The sequence below is a fragment of the Carassius carassius genome, chromosome 23, assembly GCF_963082965.1.
Source record: "Carassius carassius chromosome 23, fCarCar2.1, whole genome shotgun sequence".
NCBI lineage: Eukaryota > Metazoa > Chordata > Actinopteri > Cypriniformes > Cyprinidae > Carassius > Carassius carassius.
The window spans coordinates 12,486,329-12,499,174 of record NC_081777.1 but is presented as its reverse complement, the minus strand read 5'-3'; the positions used below and the strand labels follow the sequence as shown (position 1 = coordinate 12,499,174).

At 38.1% G+C, this 12,846-nt stretch overlaps 1 protein-coding gene across 7 annotated transcripts in view; it reads right to left on the bottom strand.

Annotated features, from left to right (window-relative positions):
* The window catches only part of def8 (differentially expressed in FDCP 8 homolog), a 196,754-nt gene that overhangs the window by 140,163 nt on the left and 43,745 nt on the right, over positions 1 to 12,846 (bottom strand). For 4 of the 7 annotated variants that reach the window (XM_059506232.1, XM_059506227.1, XM_059506228.1 and 1 more), the window contains one exon: positions 10,163 to 10,282. The exons of 1 other annotated variant lie outside the window; for it this stretch is intronic. In XM_059506232.1, the coding sequence (XP_059362215.1) occupies positions 10,163 to 10,268 (106 nt within the window). In that variant the 5' untranslated portion in view covers positions 10,269 to 10,282. Of the gene's footprint in view, positions 1 to 9,538; positions 9,585 to 10,162; positions 10,284 to 12,846 lie in introns of those variants that run through there. 2 more of the 7 variants (XM_059506230.1, XM_059506229.1) reach the window with 2 other exon arrangements.

Here is a 12,846-nt window from a genome sequence, read left to right as displayed (position 1 = left end):
AGTGCTCTAGTTATTGGTGATTCTATTGTACGGAACGTGAATATAGAGACACCAGCCACCATAGTCAAATGTTTATCGGGAGCCAGAGCACCTGACATCTTGGCAAATTTAAAAGTGCTGGCTAATGCTAAACGTAAATACAGTAAGATTGTTATTCATGCCGGCGCTAATGATGTTCGACTTCGCCAGTCGGAGATCACTAAAAATAACATTAAAGAGGTGTGTGAACTTGCAAGCACGATGTCAGACACTGTAATATGCTCTGGTCCCCTCCCTGCTTACCGTGGTGACGAGATGCATAGCAGATTGTCATCACTCAATGGCTGGATGTCTAAGTGGTGCCCACAGAATAACATAGGTTTCATAGACAATAGGACGAGCTTTTGGGGCAGACCTGACCTGTTTAAAAGAGATGGTCTTCATCCCTCCTGGGGTGGCGCCACTCTTCTCTCTAGAAATATGGCAAATAGTCTTAATGTTTATACTTGACTAACTGGGGCCCAGGTCAGGAAGCAGACAGACAGGCTAAACCGACCGTCTGCTAGCTGCCTCCCGTCACAGAGGTCAGCTAATTCTCAGCACATAGAGACTTTTTCTCCTAGATATCACACTATAGAGACTGTGTCTGTTCCCCGAACTAGAAAATATAAAAAACGTCCAAACCAAGTTAAGATTAACAATTTAATTGAGGTTCAACAAATAAAAAACCGAAACAATATGGATAAACAAATGATAAAGCTTGGCTTATTGAATATCAGATCCCTTTCTACGAAAACACTTTTTGTAAATAATATGATCACTGATCATAATATAGATGTACTCTGTTTGACAGAAACCTGGCTAAAACCTGATGATTACATTATTTTAAATGAGTCCACCCCCCAAGATCACTGTTATAAACATGAGCCGCGTCTAAAAGGCAAAGGTGGAGGTGTTGCTTCAATTTATAACGTTTTTAGGATTTCTCAGAGGGCAGGCTTCAAGTTTAACTCGTTTGAAGTAATGGTGCTTCATATAACATTATCCAGAGAAACAAATGTTAATGATAAATCCCCTGTTATGTTTGTACTGGCTACTGTATACAGGCCACCAGGACACCATACAGACTTTATTAAAGAGTTTGGTGATTTTACATCCGAGTTAGTTCTGGCTGCAGATAAAGTCTTAATAGTTGGTGATTTTAATATCCATGTTGATAATGAAAAAGATGCATTGGGATCAGCATTTATAGACATTCTGAACTCTATTGGTGTTAGACAACACGTTTCAGGACCTACTCATTGTCGAAATCATACTCTAGATTTAATACTGTCACATGGAATTGATGTTGATGGTGTTGAAATTATTAGGCCAAGTGATGATATCTCAGATCATTATTTAGTTCTGTGCAAACTTCATATAGCCAAAATTGTAAATTCTACTTCTTGTTACAAGTATGGAAGAACCATCACTTCTAACACAAAAGACTGCTTTTTAAGTTATCTTCCTGATGTAACCAAATTCCTTAGCATATCCAAAACCTCAGAACAACTTGATGATGCAACAGAAACTATGGACTCTCTCTTTTCTAGCACTATAAATAAAGTTGCTCTTTTACGCTTCAGGAAGGTTAAGGAAAACAGTTTGACACCATGGTATAATGAGCATACTCGCACCCTAAAGAGAGCAGCCCGAAAAATGGAGCGCAGCTGGAGGAAAACAAAACTAGAGGTATTTCGTATTGCTTGGCGGGAAAGTAACATATCCTACAGAAAAGCATTAAAAACTGCTAGATCCGATTACTTTTCTTCTCTTTTAGAAGAAAACAAACATAACCCCAGGTATTTATTCAATACAGTGGCTAAATTAACGAAAAATAAAGCCTCAACAAGTGTTGACATTTCCCAACACCACAGCAGTAATGACTTTATGAACTACTTTACTTCTAAAATTGATACTATTAGAGATAAAATTGCAACCATTCAGCCGTCAGCTACAGTATCACATCAGTCAGTGCACTATAGACCCCCTGAGGAACAGTTCCACTCATTCTCTACTATAGGAGAGGAAGAATTGTATAAACTTGTTAAACCATCTAAACCAACAACATGTATGTTAGACCCTTATACCATCTAAGCTCCTAAAAGAGATGCTTCCAGAAGTCATAGATCCTCTTCTGACTATTATTAATTCCTCATTGTCATTAGGATATGTCCCCAAAACCTTCAAACTGGCTGTTATTAAGCCTCTCATCAAAAAACCACAACTTGACCCCAAAGAACTAGTTAATTATAGACCAATCTCGAATCTCCCTTTTCTGTCCAAGATACTAGAAAAGGTGGTATCCTCACAATTATATTCCTTCTTAGAGAAAAATGGTATATGTGAGGATTTCCAGTCAGGATTTAGACCGTATCATAGTACTGAGACTGCTCTCCTTAGAGTTACAAATGATCTGCTCTTATCATCTGATCGTGGGTGTATCTCTCTATTAGTTTTATTGGATCTTAGTGCTGCGTTTGACACAATTGACCACAACATTCTTTTGCATAGACTTGAATACTTTGTTGGCATCAGTGGAAGTGAATTAGCATGGTTTAAATCGTACTTATATGACCGCCATCAGTTCGTAGCAGTGAATGAAGATGTATCCTATCGATCACAAGTGCAGTATGGAGTACCTCAAGGCTCAGTACTAGGGCCGCTACTCTTCACGCTTTATATGTTACCCTTGGGAGATATCATTAGGAAACATGGTGTTAGCTTTCACTGTTATGCTGATGATACTCAGCTCTATATTTCTTCGCAGCCCGGTGAAACACACCAATTTGAAAAACGAATGGATTGCATAGTCGATATAAAAAACTGGATGACGAGTAATTTCTTACTGCTAAATTCTGAAAAAACAGAGGTGTTAATTATAAGACCTAAAAACTCTGCTTGTAATAACCTAGAACACTGTCTAAGACTTGATGGTTGCCTTGTCAATTCTTCGTCATCAGTTAGGAACCTAGGTGTGCTATTTGATCGCAATCTTTCCTTAGAAAGCCACGTTTCTAGCATTTGTAAAACTGCATTTTTCCATCTCAAAAATATATCTAAATTACGGCCTATGCTCTCAATGTCAAATGCAGAAATGTTAATCCATGCATTTATGACCTCAAGGTTAGATTATTGTAATGCTTTATTGGGTGGTTGTTCTGCACGCTTAGTAAACAAACTACAGCTAGTCCAAAATGCAGCAGCAAGAGTTCTTACTAGAACCAGGAAGTATGACCATATATTGCTTATTACTTATAAAGCCCTGAATGGTTTAGCACCTCAGTATTTGAATGAGCTCCGTTTACATTATAATCCTCTACGTCCACTACGTTCTCAAAACTCAGGCAATTTGATAATACCTAGAATATCAAAATCAACTGCGGGCGGCAGATCCTTTTCCTATTTGGCGCCTAAACTCTGGAATAACCTACCTAACATTGTTCGGGAGGCAGACACACTCTTGCAGTTTAAATCTAGATTAAAGACCCATCTCTTTAACCTGGCATACACATAACATACTAATATGCTTTTAATATCCAAATCCGTTAAAGGATTTTTAGGCTGCATTAATTAGGTAAACCGGAACCGGAAACACTTCCCATAACACCCTATGTACTTGCTACATCATTAGAAGAATGGCATCTACGCTAATATTTGTCTGTTTCTCTCTTGTTCCGAGGTCACCGTGGCCACCAGATCCAGTCTGTGTCCAGATCAGAGGGTCACTGCAGTCACCCGGATCCAGTACGTATCCAGACCAGATGGTGGATCAGCACCTAGAAAGGACCTCTACATCCCTGAAAGACAGCGGAGACCAGGACAACTAGAGCCCCAGATACAGATCCCCTGTAAAGACCTTGTCTCAGAGGAGCACCAGGACAAGACCACAGGAAACAGATGATTCTTCTGCACAATCTGACTTTGCTGCAGCCTGGAATTGAACAACTGGTTTCGTCTGGTCAGAGGAGAACTGGCCCCCCAACTGAGCCTGGTTTCTCCCAAGTTTTTTTCTCCATTTTGTCACCGATGGAGTTTCGGTTTCTTGCCGCTAGGGCTGCACGATGTGTCGTTTAAGCATCGATATCGCGATGTACGAATCCACGATAGTCACATCGCAGGATGTGCGATGTAGGCTGTCGTAGTTGATCCGTTATTCATTAACTGTACGGGCCAGCTACTTCCCTGCCCTTGACGAATGTGATTCGCGGATTAATTGCACAGCTTAACCATCATAGAGGGAAAGTTTATAATTGACAGGACTGAAAACCACATGCAAGTTTAACAGGGCAGAGAGAGAGGGAGCACGAGAGAGACAGAGAGAGCGCGAGAGAGACGGAGAGAGAGCGCGCGCGAGAGAGACAGAGAGAGAGAGAGAGCGCGCGAGAGAGACAGAGAGAGAGAGAGAGCGCGCGAGAGAGACAGAGAGAGCGCGCGCGAGAGAGACAGAGAGAGAGCGCGCGCGAGAGAGAGACAGACAGAGAGTACATTAGAAGTACCATCAATGTTTATAGAAATGTATATGGATTTATTTTGCATGAATTTTTTTTTTCTTATGAATATATATGTATTTTTGTTTTGTTTGTTTCTATTCTGCTATGTACAATGCTTTGGCAATATGTACCTTTGTATGTCATGCCAAAGCAATATGAATTGAATTGAGAGAGAGAGAGAGAGAGAGAGAGAGAGAGAGAGAGAGAGAGAGAGCCGTTTTCAAACAACACGAGCGCTGTCTTGCTCTCTCCCTCCCGCAGATGAATCAATTGACACGATGGTGTCGATGTTTAAATCATTTAAAATGAGAATGTAAGTGTGCTCACCCCATTTTTGTTTGTAAGAAAAAATATCGCAATATATATCGCAGAAAAATAAAATATCGCAATGTCATTTTTTCCCAATATCGTGCAGTCCTACTTGCCGCTGTCGCCTCTGGCTTGCTTAGTTGGGGACACTTCATCTACAGCGATTTCGTTGACTTGATTGCAAATAAATGCACAGACACTATTTAACTGAACAGAGATGACATAACTGAATCCAATGATGAACTGCCTTTAACTATCATTTTTGCATTATTGACACTGTTTTCCTAATGAATGTTGTTCAGTTGCTTTGACGCAATGTATTTTGTTTAAAGCGCTATATAAATAAAGGTGACTTTGACTTTGACTCTTTTCCTTTTCCAATTTTGCTTGAATTCAATTGACCATATGCATGGAGCGCTATATAGAACTTCTGGGTACGTGAACTCACGGACACACACACACACACACACAGAGAGAGAGAGAGACAGACAATTCTGAGAGAAACAAAACACACAGAATCAGAATCAGAATGAGCTTTATTGCCAAGTATGTTTACACATAAGAGGAATTTGTTTTCTTGACAGAAGCTCCACAGTGCAACAGAATGACAGCAACAGAACAACACACACATAATAAAAGAATAAAAAATACAAATAAGTAGGTAAGGAATGACAATATACAAATTGACAATTGTATGGCAGGTATATTGCAATAAGATGTTATGTATGTAAAGGTATATTGTGTGCAAAAATTTAAGTGTACACTAAGTATGTGTTAGATAAATACTGTAAGTTTATGTGAATATAAATAGAAATAGTGTAGTGTGTTCCACAGTTATTATCAAGTGTTCATTAGATGGATTGCCTGAGGGAAGAAACTGTTCCCGTGCTCTGCAGCGTCGACCAGATGGCAACAGTTCAAAGAGGGAGTGTGCTGGATGTGAGGGGTCCAGTTTGATTTTGTCAGCCCTTTTGCTAACTCTGGATAAGTACAGTTCTTGAATAGAAGGGTGGGTTGTACCAATGATTGGCTCAGCAGTCCGGACTACCCTCTGTAGTCTTCTGAGGTCAGATTTAGAAACTGAGCTGAACCAGACAGTTACTGAATTGCAGAGAATGGATTCTCCTGAAGTCCACAATCATCTCCACTGTTTTGAGCGTGTTAAGCTCCAGGTTGTTGAGAGTGCACCAGACAGCCAACTCTTTAACCTCTTGTCTGTAAGCTGACTCATCACCATCCTGAATGAGGCCGATGAGTGTGGTGTTGTCTGCAAACTTCAGGAGCTTTACAGAGGGGTCCTTAGACGTCCAATCGTTAGTGTACAGGGAGAAGAGCAGTGGGGAGAGAACGCAGCCCTGGGGAGCTCCGGTGCTGATTTTATGGGTGCTAGATGTGTATTTTCCCAGCCTCAATAGCTGCTGCCTGTCTGTCAGGCACGGAGAGCTGAGTTAGTTTGGGCAGGAGGAGGTTCGGAATGTTAATGTTAAAGGCCGAGCTGAAGTCCACAAACAAGATACTCAGGCCATCCTTAAAAATATTCTTGTTTGCCGTAACCCGACCGACCCTGTCAATTTAGCACCGACTCAATTTTTTTTTTTTTTGCTTTTAGTCCGACCGACTTGCCGATTGTAAATTTGCGTTAAGACCGACCAATAATTTTTTTTACTCTTCAAACAACTAATACAAACGCAATAAAATACTATTAATTATATTTAAGTAATTATTGTAAATATATAAATTGCCTTGGCCTACATACAAATGAAGAATATCTTTTTTAATAAAAAAAAAAAAACCTTGACGTCATCTGTGTTTACACGGATGTCACACTGTGGCCTGTGCGTTCGCTTCGTCTCATACTCTCACTCACTGTCAGAGTCAACGGTTTATGCTTGGTAATGATGGCTGCATTAAACTAAATGTTCGTGGTCACTGTTCAAAGTCATACGGGTTCGGGCACCATAATACATCTAAAGAAATTCATTAAAACAGCTCGACACTGCTTTAACTTGGCACAAATTTCTGGAAAAACTGTGCCCAGATTTTTTCCCATCCCTTCTCCTCTCTAGTCTAAAACCGTGACCGTGTCGACTGTCACTTTATGTTCGAAAATCTCACGAATCAAGCACGAATCGACCAACACAAGTTTCGAAAACGAAAATAAGAAAATTATTTTAACGACCTTTTCTCGGAGCGCGTCCAGGTTTTTTTTTTTTTTTTGGGAACAGGCGCCACACAGCAACTGCAGCTTCGGACACATGCATAACAGCAAATAATACTTCTGCACAATGTTTCTCTTTTTACAACAGAAATGTGAATTCAGTCTCATACAGTTTCGGGCTTGAATCGCCTAGGGCTGTCAAAATAGCTGAAAAACTAAATTCGAATTTTTTACTTAAATATGATCAAAATTCGAATTGTATTCGAATTTTAAATGCATTAGGGTGAAGAGAAGCTTTTTGCTTCTCTTCTGAGGCTCAAGATAGCGCATTGAGCAAAATATCACTGCATGTTTATTCAAAGCATTAAAATACATGACTGTGAAAAAAACTTAATATTTAAAATAATGTTTATGAACCAATTATTATTAATTAAGTTGCTTAAAGAACTATAAACAAAACAGCATCATGTATGCATGCATTGTTAAATAAATAAAAAGGGCGGAAAACCAGTCACACAGGATACATTTTTTCATTTAAAAACATGAGATGCGCGAAATATGCGTTCTGTGTGAACGGCTTGGTTTCAGTTTTGATGTAAACAAGATCTTCTCCACATTGATTTTTTTTTTTTTTTTTAAGTGGCTTCAACTGGATAGGCTAACATAACCTTATAATGCAATGACACATATATTGTCATCGCATCTCGTGCGCGTACACGAGGTGAAAGATGAGAAAGCAGATACTGCGTGTCGAGCTCGTCCGCCTTTGAAAGTTGTGTAGACACAGCTGTGCGCGCGGCGAGATGGAATGGAACATGTACAGCAGTTACTCATAAGGGGCTCGTAAGGTAGCATTATATAATGCACACCTAAAATTCATATGCGCATTCGAATGTGGATTTTTATTTTAAATTCGACGAATATTCGAAAAAAATATTTTTTCTGGATAGCCTAAGAAAATCGCCTATGCGATTTTTTTGTTGTTGTTGAAATTTAATCGTAAACACAGCCATGTTGAAGCCTGCAGTAAATGTTTTGCATTGTGGCAGTCCACTCTGCTTATTGTTTTTCGAAAATGTTGCACTCCTGTTTGTCATTTTGCACGTAACTTCACGCCAATAAATCATCAGAAATATTGGTCTTTACCAATATATTGAATCTTTACATTCCTCCTGCCTGTTGTCCGTGGATTTACCTATATTTGATGTTATTTGCCGTATAAAACTTTAGACATGCAAAATCTATTTTACAATCGATTCAATGAACACTCATCACAGGATTTTTTTCACAAAAGTGACAACCCAAGAAAGCAAAGTAAACGATCTCTCATTTGTAGGTTGCATTGATATGTAGATTGATTGATATGTAGATGCAAGTAAAACCGTACCTCATTTTGTTTGTCACCTGAAATTCATGCAATAAACATGTTTTTGACAAAGATTTAAATTTGTTTGTGGTCTATACAGCCTGCATCAAAATGAGGTTTGCAATGATGCGGCCGAAGGCACGGGTTGAAGACCCAGTCAGTGACGTCACGATATGCTAATTTGTTTAAATTCATACCGACGTCATCACCATCACAAAAATTTACTTTTTTTTTTACATTGAAACTTGAAAAAAAAAATATAGACCGACCTACCAACACTTTTTTTTTTTTTTTTTTAATTACTGTTACTGCAAACCAAAATATTTTTAAGGATGGCCTCACATAAGTCCCCGGTCTGTCTAGGTGTTGCAGAACATAATGCAGTTCAATGTTTACTGCATCGTCCACAGACCTGTTTGCTCTGTAGGCAAACTCAAGAGGATCCAGCAAGGGTCCAGTGATGTCCTCCAGGTGGGCCAGCACCAGTTTTTTAAATGACTTCATGACCACAGACGTTAAAGCCACAGGCCTGTAGTCATTTAGTCCTGTAATTTTGGATTTCTTTGGGATGGGGATGATGGTGGAGCGTTTGAAGCATGAAGGGACTTCACACATCTCCAAATAATATCCACACGGATATCATTTAAACACAAAACCGAAAAACCACAATTCACATGTGTTTATTGAACCATGGATGTCGTACAGAATGGTTCGATATTATATTGAGAATTATGACATCCCTATTACACACTAAGAACTGGAAAAAAAAAACAACGCAATCAATTTCCGCTTGTTCTACAAGATTAAAATCAGCCTAAAAAGTGTGGTCTACCAGAAACTGTTGTCTGCCTCAAAACATCAACACCTCAAAAAAGTAAGTAATAAAAAATAAACAAACTAAAAAAAATTATTAACGAAAACGCTAAATTATTACAGGAAACACTTTTAATAATATAATAAAAGCTTTCAATTATATCATGTTCTCTCGTGAAATTGCTCTGATAGAATCAAAGTCTGCAGAAACACCAATAAAGCGGGTACTATTAAAACACTACAAAAGGTCCAAGCATGGGATTCATCTATTTATTTTCAAGTAAATAAATAAAGTACATTCTGCCAGTTTGTTAGCACAGCATTTAAGATTATAAAAAAAATTGTTATATTATGCATATATAAGATGCTTTTTGGACTGACCTGCATAGACGTCACAGCAAAGCATGTTGTCACATTCACCTGTTTTAAAGAACTCGGGGAGACTGAGTCTTTGTGTCTTTTTGTGAATGTGCATATTTCCTGCTCAGTCCAGGAAGTGATACAACAGTCACCACTTCTGTCATCTAGTTCCAGTTTATTGTTCTCTCTAACAGTCTCACATCCCTGTACACTAAAATATGATTGGTGCTTAACGATGCAAAAGATACTGCCAAAATGTTAGGGTATTATGGTTGATTGTTTGCCACAACTTTGCTATGTAGTTTGCTATAAAGTTGGTATTCGGTGTAGGCTAGGTGGTTGCATACTGACACTTCACTCTTAAAAGTAAACTTCCTAAAAGGGTATTTTTGCATTGATGCCATTGAAGAACCATTTTAGGTTCTCAAAATAACCATTAAGTGAATAGTTCTTTAAAAAAAAATAAAAAATAGTGTGCAAAACATTTTAAGAAACTTTTTGTACAATAAAAAGCTTACATGGATGTTAAAGGTTCTTCATGGAACCATCAATGTCAATAAATAACCTATATTTTTAAGGGTGATAATTTTCCTGTACCTTGAGGAGAGGAGTAGATGTTTATATATTTAATAAAAGTTGACACACCATCTTTTGGAGGATCCTTCCCCTCAGTGCTGCTGTCGATCTCTCTCCTGTCAAATGGGTTGACATGACCCTGACGAAAACGAGCAAGTCTTTCATTATATTCCATGACACTGGTCACATCTGTAAAAGGCAGACATGAAAATTCTGTCATCATTTTATGTCACCTCTTAATCTCTTTTAAGATTCAAGGACAGAACAAACTATCAGCTCTTCTGGGAGTGCAATACCTATATGTATTTATTATTATTATTATTATTATTATTATTATTATTATTATTATATATCATGTTTTATGTTTATAAATTCTATGTGAATAATCCCTGAGAGAATCTATTAGCAAAAATCTATTACCCTTTTTCTCTCCGTTTTCTTCTAATGAAAAAGTTCCAAAGTAAGACTCCGGCCCAGAATGTTGTTTGCCCAGAATGGGTGGGGCAAAATGAGCACAGACTCAGTACAAGGCAACTGTGCCTAGTGTGAGGATGCCCTAAGTGATAAGCTGTTCTCGCAAAAGCAGTTTATTCAGCATCATGACATTTATAAAAAAAATACAGTTTCTGGTGACTTCCCCAGCATCCTGGAGTATTATGATATTTTTCTGCTAACCAATCTTGAAGGATTATCCAGGCTCTGCTAAAGTCGTTTGCAAATTACGGTTCATGGAGCCTGACTTTTGGCTGTGGCTGGCTTTAACCAGTCAGAAAGATTTGATATTTGTAGTCCATGGAGGGGTTTTTGTGTGTGTGTGTGTGTGTGTGTGTGTGTGTGTGTGTGTGTGTGTGTGTGTGTGTGTGTGTGTTTAAACTCAAAAAATACCGTAGATCAACTTAATACAAATGTTTAATAGCAAACATGTTGAAGTTTACTTAATTAAATAAGATAAGAAAATGAGTGTCTGGTGCAAGGAAAAGGAAAACCAGAAATCTCAAAGACTTGATGCAAAGCATCAAGAATGCCAGAAATAAACTGTGGCCACACACTGAACATGCAACAGGACAGGAAATAAAGCAGGCTTCAGAGTAGGGCTGTGCGATTAATCAAAATTCAAAATAAAATCACGATTTGAGTGTGCGCGATTTCTAAATCACTTTATAACACGATTTTCTGTGGCCCCGGCCTCCCGCAGTATGTTAACTGAACCAATCAGGAGGCAGCGCGCCTAAGTGGAGCACGAGAACAGAGCAAATTGCCTAACTCCAGGTTCACACAATGTCTATGATGTGTAGCCTTTTTTTTCAAGCCCATGTTAACGGATCAGAACGTTCACACTGCACGCAGTAAAAAGATGAGAACAGAAAAGGTTCTAAATAGAAAGGTGCGAAAAGATTTAATATGATCTGAGCACACGCATCTGGTTTTGTTAACAGAGCAAAGAAAATCTGCATGCGAGCGGATAGATTCACGCTTGCGCATGATTTTAATGTGCTTTTGCCTTACAATAATGTGCTCTCGTTGCTGTTTCTGAACCGCGTACACATAACTTACTGTATACGGACTGCAGACGGAGTACGTGTGAACCTTGGGCAATAAATATATTGGGCAAAACATATAACACCTGAGGCACCGCAACGGTGAGCTCTATGACCAATGCATGGCAAAAAATAAATAAATAAATCCCTGAACACGGGTTTTATTTTATTTTTTTATTATTATTTTTTGCCATATGTCTAGACATTTTGTTTGACATCTTTACTTAGTGATTATTTTGACTTATGTCTGTTCTAGAGACATGTTACAACTTTTTGATAAAGCTCTCATTGGTTTTCTTTTGGAAATATGTTTAAAATTTATACTGACTGCATTTATGACTGTAAAGCATGTCTGTGTGTGTCAAAATTGCAATTAAACTCGAAATCGCAAAATTGATAAAAAATGTGATTGTGATAGTTTTTTTTTTGTCTATATTGCACAGCCCTACTTCAGAGGCCCTTTGCATTGGTGGTTAAAACCATTTAAAAACATTTTACTGCATAGTTAGACTTTTTTTAAACTCTTAGACACTTTTTGCTACTATTAGCGAACAGTCCAATGATTGACCACAAAAGTATTCATATTTCAGTTTTTTTTTTTTATAATACCTTCAAAATCTCCAAAGCATAATATTGGAAGTTAAACAGTTCCAAAATCATTAACTATAAAAATGTGAAGCAAAAAATTTAACTAATCAAAACTTGCTGGAACGGCAAAAACACAAAAGGCTTATAGGCAAAACTAGGGGCTTACGAAATGGGTAAATTCCTAAAGGAAGTAGAGCAAAGCAGAAGTAGTTGTTCTTTCGCAACTAACTGTGATGGCTTAGGCCACACTTATAGTAATAATTGGGCTAGTTTATTTCAATTGTTCTAGATTCCTTTTAATTTAACTAATTTCTTTGTAGGAGAAATTGATTTTGTTTAAGGGATTACTTGTTTGTTTGCTTGTTTATAAATTTCTATGTATTTATTTTGTCTCTTTAATATTATTTACCCAAAACATTTAGTGTTAGTTGTGCATGTTGTCTCTTGTGCGCGCATTGAGATTAAAGAGCGACATAATTCATTACTAGAGTGCATGCTAGTGATTGAATAAAACCACAACTACACAAGATATTAGAGATGTTCCGATACCCTTTTTCTCTTCCTGATACCGATTCCAATACCTGGGCTCAGGGTATCAGCCGATACCTAGTACTGATCCGATACCTG